The sequence below is a fragment of the Chaetura pelagica genome, unplaced genomic scaffold (assembly GCF_000747805.2).
Source record: "Chaetura pelagica isolate M959 unplaced genomic scaffold, ChaPel_1.0 scaffold159, whole genome shotgun sequence".
NCBI classification, from domain to species: domain Eukaryota; kingdom Metazoa; phylum Chordata; class Aves; order Apodiformes; family Apodidae; genus Chaetura; species Chaetura pelagica.
Genome location: NW_009954555.1, coordinates 2,856,279 through 2,867,326, shown reverse-complemented (window position 1 = coordinate 2,867,326; position 11,048 = coordinate 2,856,279). Strand labels below are relative to the sequence as shown.

Sequence of the window (11,048 nt, the reverse complement as noted above, 5' to 3'; positions counted from 1 at the left end):
AGCCGCACACACTTCATGAGCTGAGAGGAGAGGAGCCGCGGCCCCCTGAGCAAGGTGGTCCCCAAAACATCTCCCCAGCAAACCCTGGGGACCCCAGCAAGGCTGATTCCCCCCAGAGGTGTCATCCTGCTCGCTCAGCAGCTGGTGACAAAGGGCACCAAAGCACATGCAGCGATTCAGCCTTAACGTCCCCCCAAGGGACAAGCAATAGGACAAGGGGAAATGGCCTCAAGTTGTGCCAGGGGAGGTTTAGATTGGATATTAGGAACAATTACTTCCCCAAATGGGTTGTGAGGTCCTGAAACAGGCTGGCCTGGGAAGTGGTGGGGCCACCGTCCCTGGAGGGGCTTAAAAGATGTAGATGTGGTGCTGAAGGACATGGTGGAGTTGGCAGTGCTGGGTTAATGGTTGGACTTGCTAGAGACAAAAGTATGGGTGAAAATAAGTCCCTGCTCAAATCTGCCTGAGCTTTTTGTCTGAGGATGCGTGTGAAAGCTCAGGAAGGCTGCAGGCAGGGCTGAGCTCTCCTGCTGCCTACATCTTCCACAGAGCTCCACGTGCCCAAGCTGCCAGGGACAGACAGGGCTTTGCCCCTGGATATGTAAACAGTTTGGACTTCACTCTGTGAGACTGAACTTTCTCAAAAACACTCATCTATACCTGGACTGCAAGGGTATGGCAGGGACCTGCTGTCTGTGGCCACCCTGCAGCTGCCTTCAGCTATGTATCCACCCAGACCAAGCACTTGGAGCTGGTGAGTAGAACCAGGTCACCTTCCCCAGCAGACTCACCCTGGGGACATGCTGCCTTCTGCTGTCCACATCATGTTTGACCCAGCTGAGCACAGCCCTGTACACCTCCTCCTCTGATGGCACATTGAGGCTGTCACTAGAAATGAGGTCCAGCACCTGCAGAGTGGGGTGGAAAGGGCAAGTGTTGGTTGGTGTGGTCTGGGAGGAAAGGACACGTTCCCACACCCAGGTAACTGGCCCAGCAGAACAGCTTTGCCAGAGGGAGAGCCCCTGCCTGCTGGAGATGCTGGTGGTTCTGCTGTAGAGCCAGTCTCAGTGGAAGTAGAAGGGTCCAAAGAGCAACTTGGGTCCCCCAAACCAGGCAGGTACAACTGTGCCTCCCCTCTCCTTGCAGCACTGCTGTGGAGACAGCTCTGCCCTCCACCCTCCTCAGCTCATTCCCCTCCTGCTGGGTCTGAAGCTGCTACAATTCCTGACACTTCCAATCAACATCAGGGAGATCAGGCAGATGACTCTGCTTGCAGGCATCCCTTCAATAGTTCATGGGACAGAGCCAGGAGTCCTGGCTGTTTCCAGCACACTCACTTCACCTGCAGGATGCCAGAGCTGGAGCAACTGGAGAGACATACCCTCCTCTTGCTGCCATGCACCCTGCTGCCCCAAGAATGGGAGAAGGGAAGTGTCTGTCTCGTGGTGAGGGACCACAGAGACTGGGGTGATGCAGAGCAAGGACTGGGAATGCCTGCTGGGCACCCCTCGGGCAATGACAAGGAGCCAGGGGCCAGCCTGGCACCACATGAAGAGCAGCAGGAAACATCAGCTGAGCTCTGAATCATCACAACTATGTGACCAGGGCAGACAGGACTTGGCCTGTGCTCCCAGAGAGAGGACAGTGTGCTCAGAGCTCACATGGCAAGCACCAGTGACAGCACTAGTGACACCAGTCACCCTCCGTGCTACCCTCCCATCCTTATCAAGCTTGATGTTTCATAAAACTCTTCCCATGTATTGTTTCTCCACTGAACAGGAAGGACCAAAGCCCAGAATCTGGGTGCCTTCTCCTCCTAAACCTTGTCCCCTGAGTGCAGGTCCTTGACAACCACACTGTGCCTTCCAGGAGCCAGCACAAAAAGCCTTACCACTCCCATACCTTCACACTCCCATCAGGACCTCACCTGTTTAAGAGGCAGCAACATGAACTCCTCTGTCTTGGACACTTCCACAAAGTGTTGGAGGACATACTTGTGTGCAGACTTGAGGAGGTCACTGCAGGAGTGTGTGTCAGCAAAACCCCGGATGCCCAGGCAGTTGGATGGGTCGAGCTGGCTGAGGAGGAACTTGCAGCAAGCGTCCCGCACACCGTTGAGCTGCAGCAGGCTGGCAGCAGGAAGAAGTGTCTGGCAGTGGAAAAGAAGGGGGGGGAAAGAGATTCCAGAGCAAGGAAACCGTTTTCACCCTCATCTCACTGCAAGTCAATAACAGAAGAGTCTTATAGAGCACCCTCAGGCACACACGCACATGGAGGACAAAGTGTTCTTTGCTTCCAACAGGACTAAGCTAAAGAAGAGCTGAGGAGGACACCTGTAACTCCCCATAGGGCCAGGCAATGGCAGAAGAAGGGTAGGTGCTCAGGACTAGACTTGGACATTGCACAGTGCTTTCAGGAGCCATACCCAGCTGCAGCAGCCACAGGAGCCACCCCTCTGGGCCCAGGGGAGGAGATGACCTCTCTGACCACTGCCAGACGCAGGTGCCATCACAGAAAAACAGCTGCACATGCTGAGCAGAGGCAGAGAAGAGCCCCCAGCAGGTAAGTGTCATACAGAAGGGGTTTGGGGAGAAGAGGGGTTTGGGGGGAAGCTCCTACCTGCACGTTCCCCTCACCCACCACGATCTCAGCCGTGTAAGCATATTGCACCAGCTGCTCCAGGGCCTGGGGGTCGATGTCGTGCAGCGTGACATGGGTCTGGCGGCTCTCGCTCATCTCATCTGTGGCAACACAGACACTGGATGTGAACAAAGTCCCACAGCAGGATTGTTTCCCTTCAGGAGGACCTGACCATGCACAGAATAAGCTGCATCCACCTCCGCAGCCCAGCAAGGTCTCCCATTCACCTCTTAGCAAGGAGAATAATCAAATCCCAGAGTGGTTTGGGGTTGGGAGGGACCTTAAAGTTCTTCTAGTTCCAACCCCCCTGCATGGGCAGGGACACCTCCCAGCAGCCCAGGTTGCTCCAAGCCCCATACAACCTGCCCTTCAACACTGCCAGGGATGGGGCAGCCACAGCTTCCCTGGGCAGCCTGGGCCAGGGTCTCACCACCCTCACAGGAAAGAATTTATTTCTGATATTTAACCTAAAGCCATTTCCCCTTGTGCTGTTGATAGGGGACTGCAGGGAATGGGGTCCATGCCTCAGGATGGGCATCAAGACACATGGGCAGGGGGTTACAGGCAAAGGGCTTCATGGAAGGGAGTTAAATGAGGAACATGACTGCACTTGCTCAGAGATGAGATACAGGCATCACATTTCCAGAGGGCAGGGCAGTGAGAATAGGGAGCAGGACAGGGAAGAGAAGGTTTGGAGAGCAGGGAGCCCCCCCGGCCGTGGGGAAGAGAGGACACTACTTGCTTGTGAACATGGCGTGGAAGTAAGGGCTGCACGACGCCAGCACCACCTTGTGGGCCTTGATCTCCTTGGTGCCCACATGCAGGACGATGTCGCAGAGCAGCCCGCGCTGCCTCATGCGGTTCATGCAGACGAAGGCGTCGTGATAATGTCTCTTGGAGTTGTGGGAGATGCTGTGGCCGTCGCGGTTGAGGAGCTGCACACCCCCTTCCATGGCTGCAGGTGGTAGGTGGTGGGCTTTCCCTCCTCAGGGGCACTGATGGGGAGGGAAAACAAAGCATTACCCAGGCGGGAATCACTGCAGCCACAGACAACTCCTGTAGCCCCCAAGGTGTGCCCACCACTGCTCAAAGACCCTGCACAAGATCAGCTCCTGTCTAACCAGCCCCTGCCAGGGGAACCTCATCCTGCTCATGAATCAGTGATGGGGAGGAGACAGTCCCTGGGGAAAACAAGTAATGCAAAGGGATGCTGAGACTCTTCTCTGTGACACTCACTGCTTCCCAGGTCTGTTCATCTCCGGATCAATCCTCCTTGCCAGCCTTCAGAAGGGCACTGCTCTACAACATACACACTCACACTGGTTGTCCTTGAAGTTGCACCTCTCCAAATCTGCCCAACAAAGAGCATTTCCACAGGATTTCAGCAGAAACATTGATCTGAGCAGGCTCAGTAGGACATGCCAGTCCTGCATTGATCAAACACAGCTTAAACAGATCACTAGAGACAGCAAACATGACAACCCTGATTAGCCTAAACAAAAATAACCAGGGAATCCCATATCCTAAAAAAGGCAAGAGTGATGTTATGGACCACGTGCTGGCTGCTCCCTTCCAGAAGATGCTTGGAGATTTGAATTGCACTCAGCTGCTTTAAAAGCTGAGCTCAGAGCACTGCTGTCACAATTCAGGGGGATAAGGCAGAGGGCAAAGGCAACAGACAGCTCTGTGGTCTCAGCACAGAATCCTCCAGACATGGGATTCAACTCTTCTGCCATTTTGTATTTCAGGCCTCTGGTTGGATGGAGGCTGGGGAGTCCCAGGTGGTCAGTTAGGGAACAGGATCCTGATCTCCACATCCCTCCAGCATCCTCTACCCAGGCACATCCAAGCTCTCCATGGCTTGAAGGCTGCCCCAAACAGTCCTGCTCCAGCATTGCCAGCTCCTGGCCTAGCAGGCAGCTGGGGCAAAGCAGAGCTCCTAAATCTCCCTGGAAGCAGTGCCAGCTGAGGCCCTGGCTGCACTTCAAGGGGTCATGTTGAACTCCAGGTAGTTTTGGTTTGACAAGGCTGACAGGAGGCACAGGCAGCAAGGACCAGAGATGCTGATGGGGTGGTTGAGACTTAATGCAGAGCTTGGACCACAGAGCATGGAGCAGGACACTCCTTCTATACAACCTGGGAGAGCTCAGGGAGGCAGCAGGAGGATCAACTCTACTGGATCACAGCAAACAAAAATTGCCTGCTCAAGGAAACACAGGCATTTGTTTGTGCAAAGATGTTTTCTCTTTCCATGCTGCCTGCATCTAGGCTGCTCGTGGTGCTTCAAATAGGCATTTCACTGTCTCCCTGCCAGCAGAACCCAAAGAAAAGGTGGGGGAGTGAAGAGAGAATAACTGAGCAGCAGGAGAAAGGGGGAGGGAGCAGGAGAAAAAGGCAGCTTGAAGGAAAAAAAAGCCTGTGTGCTGCACTCGTGTGCCTGCCCCCGCGTCCCTGCGGCGAGAGAATCCCCTCAGCCTCTCTGCTCCTCACCACACCTACACATTGCCAGCCAGGCTGAGCCTAAAAATAGAAACCCACCATGCTGTGCCTGCTCAGCCACGGGTGCAGCCTTCTATTCGTGTTTAAATAGCAGTTGTACCACGTACTAGAGTCTGGGGGAGGAAAAAAGATGAATAAACATCTTGGCTGAGCAGGGGAGAAGCCTGCAGTGCCCTTTTCTATTTGCATCACCCTGCGTGATGTGAGATTCCTCATCTCTCTGTCAGCAAGAAAGACCCACGGGCACCCAGCAAAGGCAATGTCTGCTGATGCTTTCCAACAATGAGATTAGGATGCCACTGTGCCCTTGACAGGAAAGAAGGGCCCATGAGTTAACTGGCCTTTTCCTCCCACCCCCCTCAGCTGAGGTTTTCAGAAAGATGCAACATCCCTAGGACCCCCTCAGCATGTTAATTCATGTGTGTGGGCACTGCTGGATGAGAGGTGCCCACACAAAGGTGCTTTATACCTATTAAGCATCTCTACCTGGGCTCAAGAGCTCCCTTCCCAGACTTGGTTTAGCAGCAGAGGGCAGACGGTGCTTCTTCAGCTTTATTCCCCTCCCTAGCTGCAAGCCTGAGAGTTTTCCTGATCCACTAGAGCTGGTTACACTGCTGAGCATAGTTCTCCCCATCAGCATTGAAGTCATGCCCCAGCTCTGTGGGCACTGGCCTCAGCCCTCCTGGGAGCTGGAGCTCCCAGCTCTGAAGCAGTGGGAGGACCAGGGGGGGACAATTCAGGATGGAGGAGCAGGGAGAAGATGGGACTGCTTGTCCCTGTGCTCTGAGAAACTGGAGAGGGACAGAGGGCACTACAGCCTGAGGGTTGCTGAAGCTGATGCATTGGCATCTCAGTCATCAAACGCATTCCCAAAGAGGGTCAGAAGTGCTGGGCTCTCTTCCCAGCCCTGCCACTGAGTCACTGCACAACTCTGGACATATACAAATGCAGAGAGTGACAAGGGTGACATTATCTTTCCTTGCAGCAATTCCCATGGCTAAGAGGTAGAGACCAGCTCTTACTTTCCCCTCTCCACCCACACCCCTCTGGAAAAGAAGGTCTGCTAAGATATAATGAATGGGAACCAGAGCCTGGACCACACGACACAGGGAAGCAGTGTCCAGAGCTCCAGTGGGGAGAAGTAAACACAAGCCCACTTTTGTGGAGCATCCAGCAGCATGAATGCACGTGTTGGGCTTCAGCTCCAATGGATGCAGTGGCTGACTTGTAATAACTCTTAGGTTATGACAAAAAAATAGAAGGGGTTTGTTTAGCTCCTCTGCGCCAGAGTGTGGCCATGCATAATAGCTCTGTTAATTAATGCAAATGATCCCTGCCCAAAGGGAGGCCTGTTCTCTTTGCACAAAAAAACATATTTTATCCAGAGTGAAAAGAAGTGTGCTGAGCAATAAACAGGGAACAGAGGATCCTCCAGGGAAAAGTTCAGAGCCTGCCCTTTCCCCAGGAAGGCCCTGGAGAAAGGCTTTTTGTTGACAGCTGGGATGGAGATTTTGTGTCCATCGGGCTAACCAGGAGACTGCACAGACACATCCTGTGCAGCTGGCCAGATGTTGGGAACAAGGCTTTGCTGTGGATCATCCCCTGCTCTAAACATGCCCTAAGGCCTGACATACAAACACTGCTTCCAAGTGCATCTCCATCTCCCCTACAACAGAAATCAAAACACTTATTTTTAACCCCACTGAGAGCAGTCCCAGCCTCTCTCAGCCCCTGTAACATTTTACCTGCATCCAAGGAATTCAAACAGACACTGACAGTGCAGCAGCTCACGTTCAGTTTTTTTAATAGAAGGTTAATTGTGTGTTCAGCCTGGAAGAGCCAGCAACTGTCAGGAAGCAGAGGGACCTGCGAGTTCAGGACCAGCAAGTGAAGCAGATGCTCTGAACTGCAGCTTCAGTCATTGCTACAGTGACAGTTGATTTACAGCTGCAAGTATCCAGAGGTCAGGACTGCAAATATTGATGGAAATGTGGCTTTACAGGCAAGGGGGTGTCATTCCTGGCACCAGCTCTGCCTTTAGGGGTGGCAGGAGGGACAGCAGAGTTTGGAAGCTTGCCGTTTCAGACAGCCAGACACCTTGCACCCCTCTGCCAGCTCCCAACAGAGGACACCATCACACCAAGAACACACAACAGGGATGAGCTGCAAGGAGAGGTTAGGAGCACACACCTCCACCCCAAATACTCCTCTCCACATCCTCTCCCTTCTGCTCCCAATGCCAGTACTGCCCTCAACCACATCTGCCTTCGATTCCCGAACCCCCCCCCCGACAGGGCTGGGATGGCTCCTGCCACCACTGGGATTCAGCAGCTCTGAGCCAGCCTGAAGGCAGCACAGGGCACTGCAGCCAGAGCTGAGTCTGCAGGACTGAGAATCCCCAGCTCTCCCTAGGGTTTGGATTGGTGGGGTTTATTTACTTAGTTACTTATTTATTTATTTAAAATGAATTAGGCATAACTGACACGCACTGAATCCTCCTGTCTAGACATCCGCAGAGAAGTGACAAGCAGCCAGAGAGGATGTGGAGCCTCAGCAAGGGGGTGGAGAGGATGGGGGGGGGAAAACTGCACACAGTTGCCAGCTCTACAGCACAGAGACAGTGCTGGCTTCAGGCAAGAAGGGCGTTCAGCACATTGACCTAGTCAGTGTCTTTCAGCAGCTCAGTGAGTTGTAATCAAGTGGCTCTGGTGCACACAGAAGGCTGGAGGTCTCTTCTAATTAAAGTCTCTCACCCCATTACTCTTGAGGAGTTTTGTTTGGAAACTCAGCTCAAAGTTGCTCCCAGTTACCCCAGCTCATGCTCAGAAGTGCTTTAGATGGGAGGGGAGGGAGCACAAGGCAGAGAGAGCCTCAATGCCTGCTCTGAGACATTCCCACACACAGAAGAGATAAAGGGTATCCAGCCTGCTGAGCACCCACTTGGGTACACAGCCTTCTCCCTCTGCACACACACAGCAGCTCTGCCTGCAGACATCTTCAAATTCAGCTTTCACCCTCGGTATTTTGCACACAGGGGATCACAGCAGCTCTGAGCAGGCCTTTGGAGGCATCTGTGCTAACATTTTGGGTCACTTGGTTGTAAGGGTCAGGACATGAGTAGCTTTGGTCCTGCTGATTTTTTGAAGGAAGAAACGAGAAATGGAAAATAATTTGTGCTCAGCAAAATGTGCAGGTCTGCACTGGGGGCAGGCAGCAGTTCCTGCAGTCCAGCACAAAGCACATCCAGATCTGAGCAAAAGGAGCCCTTTGCCTATCCCAAGGACTAGAAATGTGGGTCATGTCCTAATTCCCCCCTCCCAGTGTGCCCAGCAGACACAGGAGAGGACCTGCTGCTGCATCCAATGCTATTTTATGGCACAAGCAGTGCCCAGCCTCCACACAAAGGCATCAAGTCTCCTCTCCAGGCAGCAGTGACAGTTTACAGGTTCAGCTGCACTGTCTATCACTGTGGCATTCCTGATGTCCCTCTAGCCTCCTCTGTGACAGACATCCCTCTCCCCAGCTCATTTTTCAGAAAGGTAAACAGAAAAGACGAGAGCACTTGGGTGACTGGATGCAGCCTGTATCAGAGAATCTCAATTTCTGGGGCTCCTAGACTCCCTCAGGAGCTCCCTGCCTGCAACATCCTTGGCCAGCAGCTATTCAAAGAGGGATTGTGCCTTTTATGGGTCTGCTGTGCAGGGTGGTGGTGTCTCCAGTAAGTGGCAATGGGCCAGTTCAGAACAGGTTGTTAGTGCTCAGCAATGCCCTGACATCAGGCACGAGTGATGGATCTGGTGAGACTCAGCAGGAGGCATCACTTGGCTTCTAAAGGGAAAGTTGACTCCACACAGCAGACTAGGGAAGAAGGGAAGAAGCACTTGGGTCTCCTGGCTGTCAACAGGCAAGAGGATCTTTCACAGACAGATAAGCCAGGCAATAATGCTGCTGCTGATGCCCTGTGATGATGAGTGACTCTCTTAACCAGGAGGTGACCAGTGGAGTCACCAGCTGCACCCTGGTCTCATCCCTTTCATAAAGACCAGATGGTCCACACCACATTGAGAGGCAGCTCACAAAGCATCCTGCCAGCCTCAGCCCTGGCCTGGGTTGGCAATGTAGAGGTACTGGGCCACGTAAGCAGATCTGCATTTCCTCTGCTGAACAAGCTCAGTGCTTCATGCTGTGGAGCAGTTTTTTGAGCCAGGGAACAATTAAGAGAATTCCCTCACATCTTGCAGGCAGCAGCAGAGGCCACGGACATGAAAACTCAGCTGTGAGCAGCACGTGACAGAATAGCCTTGAGTTTGCTGGTACGTTGGGGGCCTGCCAAGGCCAGCACGTTCCAGGCCCTGGGAATTTCAGCTGAAGGACTTTGAATTCCTGTCCCTGAGGAGTCACATCCTTTAGAGGAGGCAGCACGGTTTGCAGCCAGTTCTTGCAGCCCAGAAAGGGTGAAGCATCCCTTGCTACCAAGTCCAGCTTGCCTAAGGGGTTGGAGGCAAAGCTCCAGCACCTGAGAAAATACAGAAGCCAGCACTGAGGCCTCAGCATGGCTGCTTCACTTTTGAGCTGCTGAGCCTGAAGTGCAGCAAAGCAAGACCAGAACAGCCCCCCCAACAGATCTCCAGTCTTCAGAGCGTGCCTGCCTTGATTTTTTACATGCCACTCCATCTACAGACACCCAGACTGATGCTGATGAGGGCAGATGGCCACCAGATGGGCTGGCAGAGCAAAGAGGTTCCATTGCCACCCTCACCAAGTGACCTTAGCTGATGAAAAGCATAAGGGACCACCCTAGCTACCTGAGATGCTAAGAGACTCCATTTGAATCCTAGGCTGTCAAGCCAAGACAGCAGGTGACTATTATGCCTGCCAGCTCCTGGTCTGCTCCAAATGAGATGCTATTTGCTGGGATTCATGAATCAGTTCTCCTGAAGGAAACTCGGATCTTTACACCCAAGATTCTTACTCACTGCCATGCTGAATAAAGTATTTCCAGCAGATGCTCACAGGTCAGAAGCAAAACTTGGGATGCAGAGGGGAGAGATTCCAAAGAGGTGATTGCTTGGCTGTAGTGATTGTAACCAAAAGGCTGTTGCACAAGGTTAGCAAGTCATGTAACAATGAACTTGTAACAAACAGGCACGTCCTGGTGCATAATGCTAGTTCACAGACATCCCAAATCTGCTGTGGAGGCCCCATCCCTCCTCCCATCCTTAAATGCAGCTCCTGCCTCTGGATCATCCACCCTGAAAAGGGGTAGTCGAGCTCTGGGGCTCATTTCAGCTGTGCCCTGTCCTAGGGGCAAAGAGTCACCTGCATCAGCCTAGTGCACCTGGACACTGCCAGGAACCAAAGCACCCAAATATCCACATGTTGCTGAATCACTCCTGAACTAACCTCCCTCCCTGTGGTCTCCAGCACCAGAGAACCCTGGCAGACAGTGCTCCTCAGGCAGCAGCTGTTGGGGTCAAGGCAGAGCAGAGACCCCATCAAAGCAAGGCCACCAGCTCTGCAGGTTTCCACCCTGGCACAGAAGTCCCATCAGGTGGCAGTGGCCTGAGGCACAAGAGCAGTGACAGCCACCCTGCTGCTGCCACTGCTCCTTGCTGTAGCAGAGCTGATGTCCCCGGGGCTGCCACTCCTCAGGGGGAGGCATTTGCTCAGCCAGCAGAACCAAACCAGCTGCCTGCCCTGCCCTGCTGCCCCCCTGGACCACCCCCAGGCACAGGGATGCTGCGGGTGGAGATGCTCCCCGGAGCAGAGCCCTCTGCCCTAACCATCACTGCAGAGGCCAGAAAAAAAAACAGTCTCCCCTTCCCCCCTCCTCCCTCCAAGTTACCAGAAAACCTGAGGCGACGTTTCTCCCTGTGCCCTTCAGCTCCCGCCAGCCAAAGACACAAACC

The 11,048-nt window shown here is 53.4% G+C and overlaps 2 protein-coding genes across 2 annotated transcripts in view; one reads left to right on the top strand and one right to left on the bottom strand.

Moving 5' to 3' along the window:
- The window catches only part of KLHL17 (kelch-like family member 17), a 7,723-nt gene extending 4,124 nt beyond the window's left edge, over positions 1-3,599 (bottom strand). Inside the window, exons 1-4 of the mRNA XM_010005256.1 lie at positions 3,383-3,599; positions 2,620-2,741; positions 1,928-2,149; positions 792-908 (exon numbers count right to left, since the gene is read on the bottom strand). Of these exons, the coding sequence (XP_010003558.1) occupies positions 792-908; positions 1,928-2,149; positions 2,620-2,741; positions 3,383-3,593 (672 nt within the window). The 5' untranslated portion in view covers positions 3,594-3,599. The remainder of the gene's footprint in view (positions 1-791; positions 909-1,927; positions 2,150-2,619; positions 2,742-3,382) is intronic.
- Positions 3,600-4,634: 1,035 nt separating this feature from the next.
- The window catches only part of NOC2L (nucleolar complex associated 2 homolog (S. cerevisiae)), a 50,396-nt gene continuing 43,982 nt past the window's right edge, over positions 4,635-11,048 (top strand). The window contains exon 1 of the mRNA XM_010005255.1: positions 4,635-4,648. Within this exon, the coding sequence (XP_010003557.1) occupies positions 4,635-4,648 (14 nt within the window). The remainder of the gene's footprint in view (positions 4,649-11,048) is intronic.